The sequence below is a fragment of the Adiantum capillus-veneris genome, chromosome 3 (assembly GCF_014529385.1).
Source record: "Adiantum capillus-veneris isolate H3 chromosome 3, ASM1452938v2, whole genome shotgun sequence".
NCBI lineage: Eukaryota > Viridiplantae > Streptophyta > Polypodiopsida > Polypodiales > Pteridaceae > Adiantum > Adiantum capillus-veneris.
The window spans coordinates 178,707,253-178,724,931 of record NC_140933.1 but is presented as its reverse complement, the minus strand read 5'-3'; the positions used below and the strand labels follow the sequence as shown (position 1 = coordinate 178,724,931).

At 40.6% G+C, this 17,679-nt stretch overlaps 2 protein-coding genes across 3 annotated transcripts; both read right to left on the bottom strand.

The window, feature by feature from the left end:
* Positions 1-14,609: 14,609 nt before the first annotated feature.
* Positions 14,610-16,125, bottom strand: LOC147462252 (two-component response regulator ORR3-like). 2 transcript variants are annotated; one of them, XM_086509637.1, is made up of 5 exons: positions 15,960-16,125; positions 15,526-15,617; positions 15,363-15,440; positions 15,192-15,259; positions 14,610-15,101 (listed from the first exon to the last, which is right to left on the bottom strand). In XM_086509637.1, exons 1-5 carry the CDS (start codon positions 16,123-16,125, stop codon positions 14,891-14,893), a joined length of 615 nt encoding a protein of 204 aa, XP_086365763.1. In that variant the 3' UTR covers positions 14,610-14,890. The 2 variants fall into 2 exon arrangements, with proteins under 2 accessions (XP_086365763.1, XP_086365764.1); XM_086509638.1 differs by having other exon boundaries at positions 15,526-15,605.
* A 478-nt stretch (positions 16,126-16,603) lies between these two features.
* Positions 16,604-17,452, bottom strand: LOC147462251 (uncharacterized). Its single transcript, XM_086509639.1, has 2 exons — positions 16,829-17,452; positions 16,604-16,743 (listed from the first exon to the last, which is right to left on the bottom strand). The coding sequence occupies exons 1-2, from the start codon at positions 17,190-17,192 to the stop codon at positions 16,679-16,681; spliced, it is 429 nt and encodes a 142-aa protein (XP_086365765.1). The 5' UTR covers positions 17,193-17,452; the 3' UTR covers positions 16,604-16,678.
* Positions 17,453-17,679: the final 227 nt, after the last annotated feature.

The window sequence follows — 17,679 nt, the reverse complement described above, 5'->3', positions numbered from 1 at the left end:
GTCTTGTTTTTCACCATCTTTCTAATGTTGCCTGCAATGACACCATTAGCTTTTTCTACCAAACCATTTGATTGGGGATAGTAGGGTGTACTATGACGATGTAGAATGCGAAGTTCCTCACAGACTTCCGTGAGCAATCCCTTTCTAAACCCTGGACCATTATCAGAAACAATCTCCAAAGGTGTACCAAATCTACAACAAATGTGAGTGTAGACGAATTTGCTAACTGTCCTCTCATTCACTCTTGCCACACTTTGAGCTTCCACCCACCTAGTCATATAGTCTACAGCCACTAGAATGTAGAGTTTACCGTTTTTTGTCCTAGGTAGAGGACCCATAGCATCAATGCCCCACTTTTCAAAGGGTCCATTTGCAAGCACTATTTGCCTCGGGCCATGCACCAACCTTCTATTTCCATTTATCTGACAATTGTGACAGCTTTTACACCAATGTTGAACATCCACATGCAAGCTTGGCCAAACATACCCCGCAAGCAAAATCTTCTTCACAGTTGATTCTTGGGCAAAATGACCACCACATGCCTCTTCATGCAAACCTTTTAGAATGACTGGAATTTCCTCGATAGTTGGTACTCTTCTGCACACTTGATCCTTCCCTCTTTGATAGAGGGAGCCTTCTAGGAAGAGATAGAAACTTGCCTTCTTCATGAGTCTCCTCTTCTGAGCCTTCGTGAAGTCTTGTGGAAAATCACCCTTCAAAATGTAGCCAATAATGGGAGCCAATGACTCCAATCCCTGGTATCTCGGTTGCTTGACAGCTGCTGCCACCATGATGACCTGCACTTCTCTCTCAACACATGTAACGGCTTGTTGTGCAAGTAAATCAGCATCTTCATTCTGTTTCCTAGGAATATGATATAGTTGCACTTCTTCAAATTGATTAAACAATCTACGAATGGCATGAACTTTTGTCCGTAAGCTTTCATTCTTCCATGCCCAAATGCCTAAAATCTGTTTAACAATGAGAAGTGCATCTCCCTTTACCATGAGGCGTTGTATCCCTTGGCCAATGCACATCTTCAAACCATGAATTAGTGTGTCGTTTTCTGCTTCATTGTTGCTAGCTGAACTTGGTAGATTGAACTTCTCTTTCATGACCACCTCTCCACTTGGGTTGAGCAACACTAGCCCTCCCCCTGCTTTTCCTGTGGCTCGACGAAAAGCTCCATCAAAGAACAAGGTAAAAGCATTAGGAATACTTTTTGGTGGTGGTAATGGTAGGGTCTTTACTTCAGGCACCTTAATCTCCTTTTCATGCACCCTATAAGTGAGAATCCCTGCCAATTGTGCAGGCACACTATCTTCTACCTTGAAAGAGTATTGAAACTCTTGCAACTCCATAATCCACTTTGAGATCATAGTACTAAGATTCATTTGAGATGACACCCAAGGGAAAAATTCTCTGCAGTGAGAATTACAAAAGGTTTGGGAGCAAGTAGGATCTAAACTTCCTTATCGCAAACATGAGAGAAAGCATCATGAGTTCTGCCTCCGTGTAGCCTCTCTCCAAAGCATTCATGACCCTACTAGAAAAGTAGATGGGTCGCATCCTGGTACTGTGGGGATCTTGTTGTAATAAAACTGCACCAATTGTTTCCTTCCCAACACTAGAGCTAACAAATAATATGTACTCCCAACATGGAGGCATGAGTGTTGGTAGCTCTGACAAAATGACTTTAATGTTACAAAAGTACTCTTCAAGCTCATCAGACCATGCAAATTCTACTTGTTGTGTCAACTTTTGCAAAGGATGAAGCAACTCCGAAGCTAAGTGAATAAAGCGTGACATATACTTCACTTTTTGAATGAATGATATGACCTCTTTGAGATTCTTGGGTGAGGGGAGCTCAATAAGAGCCTTTGCCTTTGAAGGATCCACCTCAATGCCTTTATAAGAAACCTTGTGACCAAGCAAGATCACTTCATCCTCAGCTATGTGACACTTGTCGGGGTTGAGTTGACCTCCCATGTCATAGAGCTTCTTTAAACCTTCTTCTACCCTTTGTAGATGCAATGATTTTGAGCTATAAATGCAAAAATCATCAATAAAAACCCTAATGGACTTTCCAAAGAATGCTTGAAACACCATGTTCATGAAGCGTTGGAAAGTTGCAGGAGCATTTGTCAGGCCAAATGGCATGACTCTAAAAGCATAACAACCCCAAGGAGTGATAAAGGTTGTTTTCAATTGATCCTCCAATGCGATACCTATTTGAAAGTAACCTGAGTAGCCATCACACACAGTGTACTTCTCATGACCAGCTACCTCATTTAGTATCTCATCCTGGAATGGGAGGGGAAAGTGATCTCTTTTTGTTGCCTCATTGAGGGGACGGTAATCCACACACACCCTCCACTTGCCATTTTTCTTAGGAGTGACAACAACAGGAGAGACCCACTCTGAATTCTCCACTGGATAAATGAAACCTGCTGCTAGAAGCTTTCTTACCTCCTTGAGTAGAGCCTGTTCCTTTATAACTCCTAGCCTTCGTAGCTTCTGAGCCTTAGGTGTGGCCTCTGGCTTCAACTCAATTTTGTGTTGAACAGCATCTACTCCACGCACATCGGTGTAGTCTTTAGCAAAAAGCCTAGGAAATTTCCTTAGCACACATTTGAACTCCTCTCTTTCATCCTTTGTAAGTGTTGTAGATAGCATACCTTCTAGCATTCTTTCATCTTCCACTTTTTGGTTCTCTTGGGAACCTACCTCCTCCAAACCTTGACAAGAGGTCTCTTGGTTGGTTGGCTTAAACCTTACCCCCATGACTTCGATGGAAGACTCCTCTTCAATAATGCTGCCACTACTTTCGTCTTCTGAAGTGTTATCGGTCCAGCCTTCTTCCGTCTCACTTTGAGATGATTCTTCATGGAGCTCCTCTTGGCGTTGCTCCTTCATGTCAAAGACAACCTTCTTATGATTGTCGTTCATGCAAATTAGCTTTCCACTCTCCCAATCCTGCAAAGCTCGCATTTTCATTAGCCATGGTCTCCCTAGGATAAATGGGCAACCAATTCCTTTGGTAGACATGACATAGAAATCCACTGCCTTCTTAATGCCAAAGGCCTCTACAAAGACATTTTTACAAATGCCTACACACCTAGCCTTGCTATTGTTTGCCATCTTGACTTTGATTTCAAGTGTCTCATGGATGTGCATGCCTAGTCTTTGCATGAGCCCTTCTGTCATGATGCAAATTTGTGCACCCCCATCCACTAGACCTTTCCTAACTAATCTTCCTTTTATGTAACAATCTAGCACAGGTGTAATATCCTCATTCATTTTAGCATGTGTAATTTTTACAACAGGAAAACTCTCTTTTACCTTTCTCCTAGTGCTAACTGCCTTTGTTAAATCCCTCCTAACTTGTGGGCATAATGCAAGAAACTGAGGCCATGAGATATCAGGATCCTTACCTCGCATGTCTTCCAACAGGTTGTATGGAGCCATACCATGTCCAAGAGGGAAGTCTTGGAGATTGATACGACGTCGAGTCCTCTTAGCTTCCTTGGTCTCCTTTGCCTTCTTGCCTTGTCCATGGTCACTCTGTGATGGGACACCCTCTTTCTCTTTACCTTTTCCTCGGCCACGCTTAATGCCATTTTCTTCCATGTCAACCTCATTTGAGTTTGTCACCTCTACCACATGCACATTTGGATCTGGCAAAGGTGGAACTCCTTCTACCCCTTGTGGAGGTGGTCTTGGTCCATTTGGTCTTTGTAAAAGCCTTGGTTGTTGACCAGTTCCTTCACCTGCATTCATCACTGGGTAATTCAAGTTAGGTCTCCCTGGCTCCCCACGGGGCCAAGGACAATTATACATCCCATGTCCAGACTCTCTGCAATTCCAACATTGCAAGACTCTCCTAGGTCATGGATCTCGCTCTTCAGACTTCTTTGCTTGTCCCTTTGGACCTACAGCTTGTGCAAGGTGAATTGACAGGCTGCTTAAAGATTCGTTTAACTTCTCAATTACTTCCGCCGTTACCTCAGGAAGCTCCCTCAATGTTGATGCTTGTGACTTACCTTTGGGTCTAAGACCTTCTATTGGAACCTCTCCCCTTAAGCACTTGAGTTTCCTATATTTCTCAGCAGCCCTAGTTTCAGCTGCATCAAAGGTAGCAGGTGCACCCGCCTCAACTTTTACCTTAAGGTCAGGAAAGAGTCCGGCTATGAACCTCTCCTTCTTTAGAAATTCTGTACCATCACCAGGGTTAGCAACATTTCGTATCCATAGAGCCCAAAGACGTAGAAACTCTTGCTTGTACAAGTAGTAGTCATCTAAGTCTTTTTGCTTATGAGAAACAATGTCTTGCCATAATTTTTGAGTGTTTTGGGGATCAAAGAAGTATTTCTTAAAACGATTCAAAACTTCTGTGTAATTCCCCTTAACTTCCTCAGGCAAAGAGTCAAACCAAGTGCTAGCATCTTTCCTAAGGACCACCTCAAACATTTCTACACGTTCTTGATCAGTTATTATCCTCTTGATACGGCAAGACATCTTGAAATTCGCTAAAAATAATTATGCATCCTCTCCAAGCTCTCCAAAGAAAAGAGGATACCCAGACATTTGGCGTTGGCTTTCCATTGAATTGATTCCAAAGTGGCACTAGTTTTTGTTTTTCTTTCTTAAAAAGATTTACACAATAATGTTTTCTAGCTTGCAATCTATTCTACAACAAAATAAAGATATTCACATCAAACGACCTATGATAATCAATAAGAGGTAGGATGACAGGGTTTGGTGATGCGAGAATTTCTCCTACTCTTTGGGCACCAAACATGAACACCATACGTTGTTGAAAATGGATTTTCCTACTAATTGCAATGTTTATTCTAATGTGTGGAGTGAAATGGAAGGGGAAAACCTCTATTCCTGGGCCATTATCCATGGTCTCTGCATGACCTAATGCTTAAAACAAAACAAAAATATAGACGTCCAAAGTAAGGTCGTACCTAATGAGAGGCAAAATAAAAAGATTTACTGAAGCGTTTATCTCGGCCAACCTAAGAGGACCTAAAATTCTACGAATGACACGTTGAAATTGCAACTTAGTACTAACAATTATGTGTACCTTTTGCCTTGCAATGGGAATGAAGGGATCATACAAATTTTCGTGATTCATGCAAACTACTTGATTATGCTAAAGGTTGATTTTACACAAAAATACACAAGCCGTTCCTCAGTGAGGGCACCAATTTGAGGCGGTCCGGGGCGGGCAACAAGAAGAGCAACCTCTAGACACCCTTCAAGGCTCCCGTGCTGCTCAATGGGGCTGGGGCACAACACAACACAAACCAAAACAACGAACCCACAACCAAATCCCAACTACACAAGGGGCACCACCTAGTTTAAGAGCAAACTAGGACGCAAAAGAGAAGAATCATTAGAGCAACCCACAAACAAGCAAAGAATTTACACTAACCCTAACACCAATGGAACACTCTCACACACTAAAACACGACAGAGAGAGAGAGAGAGAGAGAGAGAGAGAGAGAGGGGGAGAGAGATAGTGCTCGGGCTGCTTTGAAACGTATCGGCAATGATCAAGCAAACACAACTATATATTTAAGAAAGAGAGAGAAAGGGGGAGGGGGTGTTTGTTGCATTAATACCTTCTTACAAATCTGTCATGACAAATCAAAGTGAGATTAGTATTTGTTCAACATAGCTTGCGTAAATTTCACCACAACACATCACAAGAAAAGCCACCCCAATCACTGTCTTAAAGCCAGGGGAGTCCTCTCCACCCTGTCGCCCTCTTACAGTATGTCGGATTTATGGCTAGATTGATGACAACACCAGAGACAAGCTATCAAGAACTTAACAAAAAACACCAAGACACTTACGCATCATTGTTGCCCATTACTTCACGTTGGAAGTGAGACAAAGTATCCAAGCTTAGTCCAAATCCACCCTCCTTGGTTCAGCAAATGTTGGGCTTACACTAGTAGGAGAAATGATAGATTTCCTAGTCTCAATTGAATGATCACTCTCTCTCTTACAATGGCATAGAGTTCCCTTGCTAATCCCCTATTACAACACATGCACATGCATAAGACAATGAGCTTCCACTCAAGAGCTCCTTCTAGAGAGGTTGAGCTTGGCTTCTCAAGCTATAGCATAGTGCTCTTGCTTATGGCTCCCTCTTTTGTGCTAGCTACACCCTCCTTTTATAGCAATTTTGAAGGCTAGGGTTACTCCTCTAACCATGGTTGGGTTAGATTTTCAGCAATTTATCTAATTTCTTTTGCTTGGAATTATCAAGAAGTTGGTGGGGAAAAAGAGAAGAGAGAAATGGAGGTGATAGGACTTTTCATAGTGGGTTAGTGTTAGTAGAGTTAGTATTAATTTACAAATGGAATTGGATATTTACAATGGGAGTATCCATGTAGGATACAAATAAGGAAGAAAAACTCTTAAGAGGTAAGAAAAGGTGGAATTCTTACAAGGTTGATGCTCCAAGTGTCTTGAGTAGGGCCAATTTTGACGCTTGTTGACGGTCCACTAACTTTGACGGTACATTTTTTCTCCACTCTTGACCTTCCTTGAGAGACAAGGTAATTGAAGCTGAGTAATCAACCACCATGATGCTGTGTTTTAAGAGAAGAGCCTGAATTTTGTGGTTTTTTTGATAGATATGGGTAATTTGGAGGAGGAAAAATGAGACTAGGTGGTCAATTTTGGAATGGAATTGTGTGTGGGAGGTATGAATTCACCATGGTTTCTCTTATTCTTCAAGGTTGAGGAGAAGGTGAGTAGGGTGCAGAGAGGAGTGGTGAGAGAGGTGGGGATGATGAGTGGAGAACTGTGTGTGAAAGAGGAAAATGATAAAGTGAAAGAGAGAGTGTGGCTGCATAGCATGAGAAAACTGGGGTCCACTAATAAAATCATAGCTCACAGCTCGTAGCTCAAAAAAATATGAAAAAATTTGAGGCAAAAGTTCAGCCCACGAGCTACAACTTTTGTTGTATCACCTTTTCAAATTCAGAGAGCAAGTGAACTTTAAAAATTCAGCAAAACCGACCGTTTTTTTCCACTGCACAAGGTCCTTGTGGGGTCCTTCTTTGGATGATTCTTTTGAATACCTCCAAGAGTGAGCCCTCCATAGTGCATGTATGCATGCCACCTACCCTTGACCTTATTTGGTATGTCTATAATTGAAGATATTGTTGAGATCATGATATAAGTGAATAGTACAACTAAGAAAATCAAATATTGAGGGGTCTAAAAAATATGTACATGTCAAATATGAATAATATAAGTGGAAAAAATATAAAAGGATCAAAAGAAATCTCTCTCATTATGAGGCTACCATAAAAAGATAAATATTTTTGGTGTTCTAATTTTTTAGAAAAAAACAAAATAGATGTAGGAAGGGAAAATCACAATAGTGAAAAAATATACACATAAATAAAACTAGTTTTTTTTGGATTTTTGTCGGGATGGAGTTACACCAAATATAAAAGAAGCTTACATGAAAATATTTCTATATGGAATAAAGAGTATGAAAAATGGTAAGAAAAATTGTGGTAATGGTGAGGCAATGTACAGAGCATAAATAACACACACCTAGGTAGAAATATTTAAATAAATAGCAAAATAATTATGAAAAAAATCTTTTATTTAGGCCCTATATACAAAGAAATATTTACATACGCATGGGCCATAATATACTTATATTTTTTATTATTTTTATTTTTTTGGCTCAACTTGCCCAATGACTAGCTAATTGAGGGTTTTTTATTTCAGTAAGGAGATATGGGAAAAGTCCCCTAACTCACACGCACCTATATACAGTGAAAGGGTGAGGGTAACCACAGTGTTTGAGTGATTTGATAGGGTGAGATAACTCACTATGGCAATTACAGAGAGCCAAAAAAAACGGCTATCACTAGTAAGCTCAAAGAGGGCAATGGTGTGTCACTCACCGCCTTATGCTCTTGCCGTAGAGGATTCCTCGCTGCGAAGAAGAAGGAAACGCCGCTACGCTGCGCCCAACCACCTCGTCGCCGTCGTGCCGTCGCAATGCTCTCTCTCTCTCTCTCTCTCTCTCTCTCTCTCTCTCTCTCTCTCTCTCTCTCTCTCTCTCTCTCTCTCTCTCTCTCTCTCCCGCTCACACACACACAGGAGAAGGTAAAGAAGAAGAAGATAGAGATGGAGATGGAGCAAGAGCACTCTTCTATTGCACAAATGAGAGAATGAGTGAATTTTAGGTTTAGTTGGCTTTTATATGAGCTCACCCCATTCATACTTGGGCGCCCATGCTTAGCCAACTAATCCCTTGAATGTCCCAGTTAGAGTGCGCCTCTCATCGGCGATCACTCTTACCCTTTTCCTATTGGTCCGACAAGCCCGGTACCTGACTCTACCAAATACATAATACACGTCCGTCGTAGTTGATGGGGTGTCCGTGAGCCGTGAGGGTTAACACTCGTAGTGTGCAAGTTGTTGGCAGTGGGATGTGCAATTTATAGGGCTATGGGGGCCAAGGTTGTGGGTTGGTTAGAGGATGGAGCTATGGCTTAATGCCTCCCCACAAGATAGCTAGAGTCTGAGGGAGCAAGGGTTGCAGTCGATGAGACAAGGAGTGCTAGGGATGAGAGAGAGAGAGAGAGAGAGAGAGAGAGAGAGAGAGAGAGAGAGAGAGGGGGGGGGGGGGGAGAAGGGACTTGAGCTGGCGGGAGGAAAAGAGGGAGAGAGAAGGGGGGGTGCCTTGTTATATCTTTTTCTAAAGAGTGAAAGAGTGGGACTGAAAGGGGTTTTTTTTTAATGCTTATGCTTGTGAGGGCTTTTTTTAATTAAAAAAAGACCCCTTTCACTCCCACTCTTTCTCTCTTGAAAAAAAAACAAGGCACTCCCCCTTGTCTTCCTCTCACAATTCCTAGTCCTTCCCCTCTTCTCTCTCTCTCTCTCTCTCTCTCTCTCTCTCTCTCTCTCTCTCTCTCTCTCTCTCTCCAGCACTCCCTCTCGTCCCAAAAAAAACTTCCGCACAACTATAGGCTAAAAGTAAATAAATATGAATTTTTTTCAAGAGATTAAGGACGTTCAAAAAAATGAAAAGACTAACAAAAAACCATTCAAATAAGTTAGTACTATTTTTTCATTCCTTTGAAATGTAAACATGGCCTGAATGAGATTATTGAAGACAAAACTTGCACACAAACTATAGGCCAAAAGTAAACAGTATGAATCCAAAACCAGATTTTCAAGTACAAGTAAGCAAAAACCATTGTCAGAGTTTCTTTTATTTTAGCTTAAAATTTTCAAAAAGTACATCTCCACCTTTATCACAAAGGCCTCTGCAAGAGATTAAGGATGTTCAAAAAAATGAAAATACTAACAAAAAACCCTTCAAATAGTTTTTCATTCCTTTGCAATGCAACATGGAATAAATGAGCTTGTTGAAGAAAAAATTTGTGCACAAACTATAGGCCAAAAGTAAACAATATGAATCAAAAACCTAGAGAAAATGCATGCTCGCCTTCCCCAAACCACCACACCCTACAAACACATTTAGGATATCGTTGCAACATTTTGTGAATGTTGCTAGCAACCACCTGACCATGTCACCAACATAGAAATAAACACCATTACTCTTGCAAGTGCCAAAAATATGTCAGACTTAATTAATTTAAGGACTATTCAAATCAACATCATACAAGATTAGTGACTTACAAAAAAAAACACTACTTTTCTCCGCACGACCTCTAACGATTTCACCATCAACTTCTGTGGGAAAAACACAATCATCTAATACATAGCTACAATATGCTGAAAACAACCTCTCCAAAATCTTTTTCCCACGATGCCAAAGACACATTGTTAGATCAAGCATCTATTTGAATACACAAATTGTAAATATGATATTACCAAATTCAAAATCTTGCCATAGAATACATGAAAACAAGATCACATTAAAACATTAGTGACCTTATAACCTCTCTAGTGACAGGATGTTGATATGCTTTGGAGTCACACATATCATCCAAGTACGATGAAGCACAAGACACACTCTCATTGCATCTACAAGGAGCTTCCCTATGTGCTCAATTAAGCACATGGTGACCAAGAAGCCCTCGTTGGTCAAATACTCACAAGCAAGACCCATGCAACCTATTATCAAACCCGACAAGAATGTATTCCTCTTGGGAATAGTCATGCCCTATATAAAAGTTAGGACAAGTTACTTTCTCATTACCCTTTAAAATAATAAAATTTTACTTACCCCACGGGATAGGACCAAGGGAGTCCACCAATAAGCCAGTAGAAAAATCTGCAAGTATCAATCTAGCTATCTTTCGGCATGGCACTCCATCTTTGCTATAAAGATGTGTCTTTTGAGTTGCAAAAAACTTGTTGATTCTATTTAAAAAACATTCCATAGTCATATATTGAAAAACATACTTAATTTAATGTTTCATGGATGTTGCATTTACCTAATTAGAGCAAATCTATCAATTTGGGTCACATCAACAAGTAGAGCATCACGAAAGTCTGATACTAGAATCTTGCAAAAATAATTTATAGTGGTAACTTTCTCAAAGTCTTTGCATGCAATCAACTTTAATATCAAATTCATTTGAGACAACTTACCAATAGAACGAGTCATAGGTCGTCTCTCCCAACTCTCTCGACCTAGAGAGGACTCTGCAACAAAGGATATAGTAGGCGCTAGAGAGACCTCAGCCGCATTCATCCACTTTAGATCACTCGAGGTGCTAGGAGGTTCCATAATTTCTTTACCTTTCTTGTCCCGAATGCCAACAAAAGGGGAATAAGTAGCTCTAGTGGTTGTTTGAGTAGTTCCCACATCATTGGACTGTTTACCTTGGGCAGATTTTGTGGCATCCCTACTAGCTTCAATGTCCGCACTTCCTTCGCTTGCTTGATGCTCCATAGAAGAGGGTGTAGTAAGTACATCAACTTCTTTACTATTGTGGGTCTCTTGCTTAAATCCTACAAGCATCATTGTTTCTATCATCATATGCATGGCTTTAAAATCTTTTTATACATTCATGAATTAATCTTTCACGAGGTTTTAAGAACTTACTCTCATAAAGATCCTTCTTTTTCTTTGGATTACACCAATCGGATAATCTAGCCACCAAAGACATAACCGTGCTTCCCATGGTGTCAAATTTTTCTCAAGAAGAAAAGGAGAATACATGTAGTACTCTCATCATCGACATCAATCCACTCTCCTGTCAATTTCAGAATCTCACCCAATCTTTCCTCTTCAACATATTGCAAAATCCACCTATAACAATTATCAAAGAACAAGGAAAACTAGAAGTAATGAGAGAAGAAAGTCTCCTTTATTTCAACAGAGCCTCCTTTGTTTTAGAGACCATTTTTCAAAAAAGAACCATCAAAGCCACCCTATGTTGGGCTTCCACGTGGAATTTAAAGCAAAGCAATGATCAAGAAAATCAAGACACCAATTTTTTTATAAATTCTCCTTAATTTTGGTAACTCCATGACACAAAATAAACAAACCATCCATAGGAGATTAAGGACGTTCAAAATTTTCCAATTGGAAACAATACGTTTCAAAACTTAGTGTGTAGGAGATGGTGGAGCTCTGTAATCACTATATCCACCCACCATTATTCATAAATACTTAGTGTATAGTAGGTGTCTGAGCTCTCTAATCATCCGCTTGCAAGCAGATGATAAAAGAGCTCAACAATTCCTATGTTTTATGTAATTTTAATACAGTAATTTAAAATAGCCACCAAAACTAACCTCTTTCTCAAAATAACAATACTCTTCAAGTCACAAGTTCACGTTACAATTTCCTATAAGTACTTAATATGTAGAACATGTTGGAGCTCTCTAATAATCCGCTTGCAAGGGGATGATCAGAGAGATCAAACAACAACTTTGTATTTTGTAAATTTTGCAAGCGGATTATTAGAGAGCTCAAAGAGCTCAAACAACAACTTTGTGTTTTGTAAATTTAATGCAATAGTTTAAAATAACCAATAAAACTAATCGCATTTTCAGGGCAATAGTTCACTTCAAATAACTATTTCAAAGAACCATTTTTCATAAGTACTTAGTATATAGTAAGTGTGTGAGCTCTCTACTTATCCGCTTGAAAGCATATAATTAGAAAGCTCAAACGCCAACTATGTTTTTTGTAAATTTAATGCAATAGTTTGAACTAACCATTAGAACTAATCTCTTTTTCAAGGCAATGGTTCACTTTGAATAACTATTTCAAAGTACCATTTTTCAGAAGTACTTAGTATATAGTAAGCGTTTGAGCTATCTACTCATCCACTTTCAAGCGGATGATCAGAGAGCTCAACAACTCTTATGTTTTATGTAATTTTGATGCAATAGTTTAAAATGGTCACCAAAACTAATCTCTTTTTCAAAATAGCAATACATTTCAAATCACTTTTTTAAGGCACAATTTGTCATAAGTACTTAATATGTAGTAGATGTTTAAGCTTTCTTACCATCCGCGGATGATCAGAGAGCTTAACAAGTCCTATGTTTTATTTAATTTAAACACAATTTCTAAAAATAAGCAACAAAATTAATCTATGTTTGAAGGTACAATTGAATACACTACTGAAATTGTATAATAAAAATATTCAAGACTTGGAGTTTAAAATTAGAAATATACTATAAAGCATCAAATCAATTGTTTATGTAATTCATTATAGATATAAAAGCTCTTTTATCATCCGTATGCAAGCGGATGATCAAAGAGCTCAAAATTTACTTTATTATAGATGAAAGCAAGCAAAAAAACTAAGCTAATTAATGTTTCACTTTCACTTTATGGTCCTAAAAGTACAATCAAAAAAGCATTTAAGAAACAATTTGCTAGTCAGAAGACATACCGGGTGAAGGAGACGCTATGAGAGGACGAAAGGCTTATCGACTACGTCAAGACTTCCTCAAAGACACATGTTAAACAACTAAACAAAACTAAGCTAGCACAAGTACTCCAAAATGAAAAGAGAAAGTCTTGATTTTTCAAGTTTGTTACAAGTTTTCAAGTTTACTCGATACTATGACGAGGCATATCCCTTTGCCAATGTCCTTTTACTTCTCCATTGCCATAAGTCCTCTCGGACATGTGTCTCCTATCTCCTTCTGGCTGTGGGTCGTCAATCATGACAGTGTCTGCACAGCTCTAGCCACTTCCACCAAATGTTCAATCTAGGAGCCAATTAATGACTATAGGAAACACCACATGCTCAACAGCACCTCTCACCACGATCTCATCTTCTACTACTTCAAGTAACCTATGAAACTAGCATGGACCTATACAACATCTTCAAAGAAGTTTGGCCATTCTTCAAGCTTTGAAAAGCTCCTTGGTGCTGCTGAGATTGTCCTTGACCTAGATCTCCTCTAAGACTCATGACTAGAAGTACAGGGCATTCCGTCCATGCCATTACTGTAGCTGCCCAAGCTATTCACACCTGCAACCTGTCGGATATGTTCGCTGCTTTATGTCTTCAGAGCACCCTCAAATGGATCTATAGGACTAGACACTCTGCATGAGGAGGGCTGGAATCCATGCTTGAAGGTGCATCTACATACATCATTTTCGGGTTGTACAGACACACACACACAAACACGCAGGCCTTATCAATGGCGGAACAAAGGGGAAACATTTTTTTACTACCAATGCAATTTTGGCACCATCTCAAAAGCCTGAACTTATTGCAAGATGTGTCCGTAGACATGATGGTCAAAGTTCTACCAAAGTCCCCAGAGCAGCACTACTTTGGCAAACTGCCTCAAATTTTGAAAATTCCCAAAATGCCCCAAGTAATCTCCACATGAACAGAAATGGAATCTCCCTAGTAAGCAACAGATTCTCCTTGCATCCCGCACCGTAAACATTCAACAACTTAAATATTGAATGGGATTAGAGCCAACCAGAAAACGACCATAAGCTTTGATGACAAGCTCCCAATTCGGTAAAGATCAGAGCTGTGGATCAGATGAACACGTAATCAGCAAGCTGGAAAATAACGCGAATGATCAAAGCTGGAAAATGCTGAATAAAGAAGGCCCTCCCTGCTCCTCTCACAGATGAGCTCGCAGCTCGTCCGCACACGCACGGATGAGTAGCGAGGTCTTTCGTGGGAGAAGGAGGGCATTTCCAAGGTTAGTGTGTCTAAAAAAAAATAATGAAACAATTCATTTACGAGGCCTAAATAAATAATGAAACTCAAATTCTAGTTTTAGCATCTTGTATGGATAGATAGCCAACCTTCTTATACAAAACTACAATTGTTTTGCTTTGGAGAAATTTAATATCACAATTAAGGGAGTTTCAAGAATTTTGGAAAATTTGAAGGACATGTTGGCAATTTATGACAAAATATTAGGGGAATTTCAAAAAAAATTGAAATTTGAAGGGTATTTTGGAAATTTTCACAAATTAGAGGAATATTTTTCCTTGAATTTTTCCTTAACATTGCTGCAGGCAAATGTCTCAAGAAAAAGAAACAAGTGATAAAATCACAAGGCCTGCCATTTTGAGATCTATGCTATAAGCATGTTGTCATAGGAACTTTTATACTCATTGGGGACAATTAGCTCAACACAAAAACTAGCACAAAAAAACATGTAAAAAATACATACTATTAGCCTCTCAAAACCTCGTCTTATCGTTTTTTTCTTGTGGCTTACGAGAAGGAACAAACCAAAGGAAGGCCTGCTGCCAACATTCTGCATTCGACATGACAAACCTCATCTTTTGGCAAATTTGACCGCAAGGCCCATCACATATATATCATGGACATTCTATGCAACAGCACATGACAGATAACCCCACATCCCCTCATGAGCGTCGCGCCCTTAGCCCGAACAGTTTGATATATTTTGCTTGCTATCAAGACATGAAGGCTCTACTAAAGCGTGGCCTCCTTTCTGAACACTGCCCCTGCAAGCCCTCGGAAGGAGACTTCCTCTTGGAGCTTGCTACCTCAGGCTCATCATCACACCTAGCTGTAGATTGTGGCTGCACATGGCCGCGAAGACGCTTCACATCTGTAGGCTTCACCGGCTTCAAAAGAAAATCCTCAGCCCCCTCATCAAGGCACCTGACCCCAACAAAAAGCATGTTAGCAATAAGCGGCTCAACGTTAGCAAGAGTTTCATCAGCGCATCAGAAAAAAATGGAAGCCTCTGACCTTATCCGATTGGGTACGTTCTCGGATGACATTATTACAACTAGTATCTCCTTCAAGACTGACGACTCCTGCATTTGCACATACATTCATCCATATTCAATACAAAAACGCAAAAAAAAACATACAGTGTCTCTCTCTAATTCTTTTCTAGATTGCAGAACGTCATATCACCTTCACTTTCTTGAGAAGATCATAGCCAGACATGCCTGGCATACAATAGTCGGTGATGATGAGATTGATATCAAACGCCTGAAAAAATGTAACACGTATTAGGGCCTTCACAAACCTTTACAAAACCAAATGCATAGAACAAATGTTGGATGAAAGTTCTCACATTAGCACTGACAGAGGTGAAGGCTTCTCCACTGAGCCCAAGAATCTCCAAAGCTCTTCTTCTGCTATCGACGGCAGTCACTGCTAGCAAAACTAGTAAACTTATAAGACATTAAGAACCATAACCTACAAAATGCAAATCGCAAGGCCATTTCACTACCAATTCGCACATCGGGATGTTGATGTATCGTACCAGAGACAAAAAAAAAACAGCATTGCAAACAAAGGTTTATACATTAACTTCATCAAGATGTTGTCTCATTAATGATCACCATCACCAGCGTATAAGTTGGAATGTTCTCGAGCCACAGAAATAATGAATGTGCTGTTCCGCGCATGCATGCAACCATATCCATAACATTCAATACTGACATGGACAAGTATCATCCATATTGGATTCAGGATAGTAAGCTGAGTTCCTAAGAAGCTTCTCACCCTTGTAAGCTGAGATCCTAAGAAGCTTTTTGATCACTTTTTGGTTAATCAAGCTGTCATCAACAGCAAGCAAATGGACTTCCGCAGGGTAACAAGCCAAGCTCTCGGGCATCGAACCTGAGCCACTTTTAGATTTGCAGGCAGATGAGCCCTCATTTCTTGCCATGATTGCGAGAACCCTCAACACTGCTTCAATCTCCGATGCAGGAAAACAGTTATCGCTTTCTCTATGAATCCAGAGGGCTTATGCTTCATTGTTGGAAAAAAGGAAGCAATCATGCCGGTGTATCCGCTACGGGAGCAACGCCACACAGAGACAGGAGCAGCACGTTCGACAATGGCAATGCCACGCGGAGAGGGACCTGCTGGGAGCCCTGATGCATTGCAATGGCAAGGAAGTAAAAAACCGAGAAGATCGGCAAGCTCTTCTGTCTGGCTACATGCTCTTGCCCGTCTGCTCCCACAAGAAGAGCAGGACCGTGCCAGAGCGGATGCTGTCCAGATTATACTCCCGTCAGGTTGTAGGTGGGGATGCTGCCGTTGGACGTGACAAAGGCGTCCGTGTATTTGGGGTCCTTGGTGCGCCTCCACATCCACAGTTGTTGAATGTCGTAGAGTAGCACGTTCCACCTCCTTGCCGGGCCCCGATGAGTTCCAAATCTGCAATTCTGTGTGTGTACACACAGACAAACCTTCGGTTACCTTCCCCCAAGCAAATGTCACAGTGCGGGGTACCAACTCTCCATGTCTCTCAGAGGTGATGGCTTCCAATGTGGAAAAGAAACTGCATAAACACACAGTGTGCTATGTAAGATGATTCAAAAATTGTCATCATGAGTCTTGCGCTGAGTGAAGTTTGAGTGGGATACCAGCGGGTGTAGAAAACGCTCCTGGTGGGAGAGGATCAAAATCCATGCCCAAGCAAGGACTGTCCCACCTGAGAGGCTCCCCCAGCTGTGTCTCTACAGATGCTATGGCTTGTAGTTCTGCAACTCTCAGAGAATCTGCACCACTTGAGGTTGTCTGCCTGCTCCTTTTCCGTCTGGCAATCTCAAAATCTCTCTCGCCGAATTCGTCCACTCTTTTTCGGAATTTCCAAGCAAAATCATCCCGAGAATGATAGTTGCTTCCACTTAGTTGTTCTTCCTTATGTGAAGGGTAATCTGATCTTCGCGGAGGTGAAATCAAGAACGCAGAATGTCTGTATGAGGGAGCAAGAGCTTCGTTAAACATCTGTGGGCTCCTGTCTGAGCTACCATGTTCCTCATCTTCCCCTTTAGATTTCCTCTCCTTCAGCCTTCTGTGGCAAACCACATCTTTAACTGCCTGTTGGAGAGCCCTAACTGGATTGAGAGCCGTGCACGAACAACTTCAGAGGGGCTGCATCATTTTCTGTGCCCACCGCCCGGTGCCCACTAACTTACGAGACAATCTCTCCAAAATATATGTATTATAAAGATTTTACTCTCAAAACCCTTTTAATTTTTTACAAACCGGACAGCTCGTCGTGGAGGTTGCATGAGAAAAGAGGAGCCAAGCTCTAATTTCAATTATATAATCTGAAAGAAAATCTTATCTCAATAAATATCTTTTGAGAGAAAACATGGCATTGTCACCCACTCACTGATACTCCAAACTTTCTCATGAGTGCTCACTTCAGCACTCACCTAAACCCACGTTCTTTTCATTAGAGGCAGCCCAAAATCCTAAATATTTCAAA

Bases quoted from the DNA above. Each gene is read 5' to 3' on its own strand.
- LOC147462252 (XM_086509637.1), bottom strand. From the start codon at position 16,125: ATGGCAAGAAATGAGGGCTCATCTGCCTGCAAATCTAAAAGTGGCTCA. The intron at 15,618-15,959 runs GTGAGAAGCTTC...TAAGTTTACTAG, and splicing joins TAGGATCTCAGCTTACAAGG to TTTTGCTAGCAGTGACTGCC. The intron at 15,260-15,362 runs GTGATATGACGT...GTGCAAATGCAG, and splicing joins ATCTTCTCAAGAAAGTGAAG to GAGTCGTCAGTCTTGAAGGA.
- LOC147462251 (XM_086509639.1), bottom strand. From the start codon at position 17,192: ATGTTTAACGAAGCTCTTGCTCCCTCATACAGACATTCTGCGTTCTTG. The intron at 16,744-16,828 runs GTATCCCACTCA...GTGTTTATGCAG, and splicing joins AGCGTTTTCTACACCCGCTG to TTTCTTTTCCACATTGGAAG.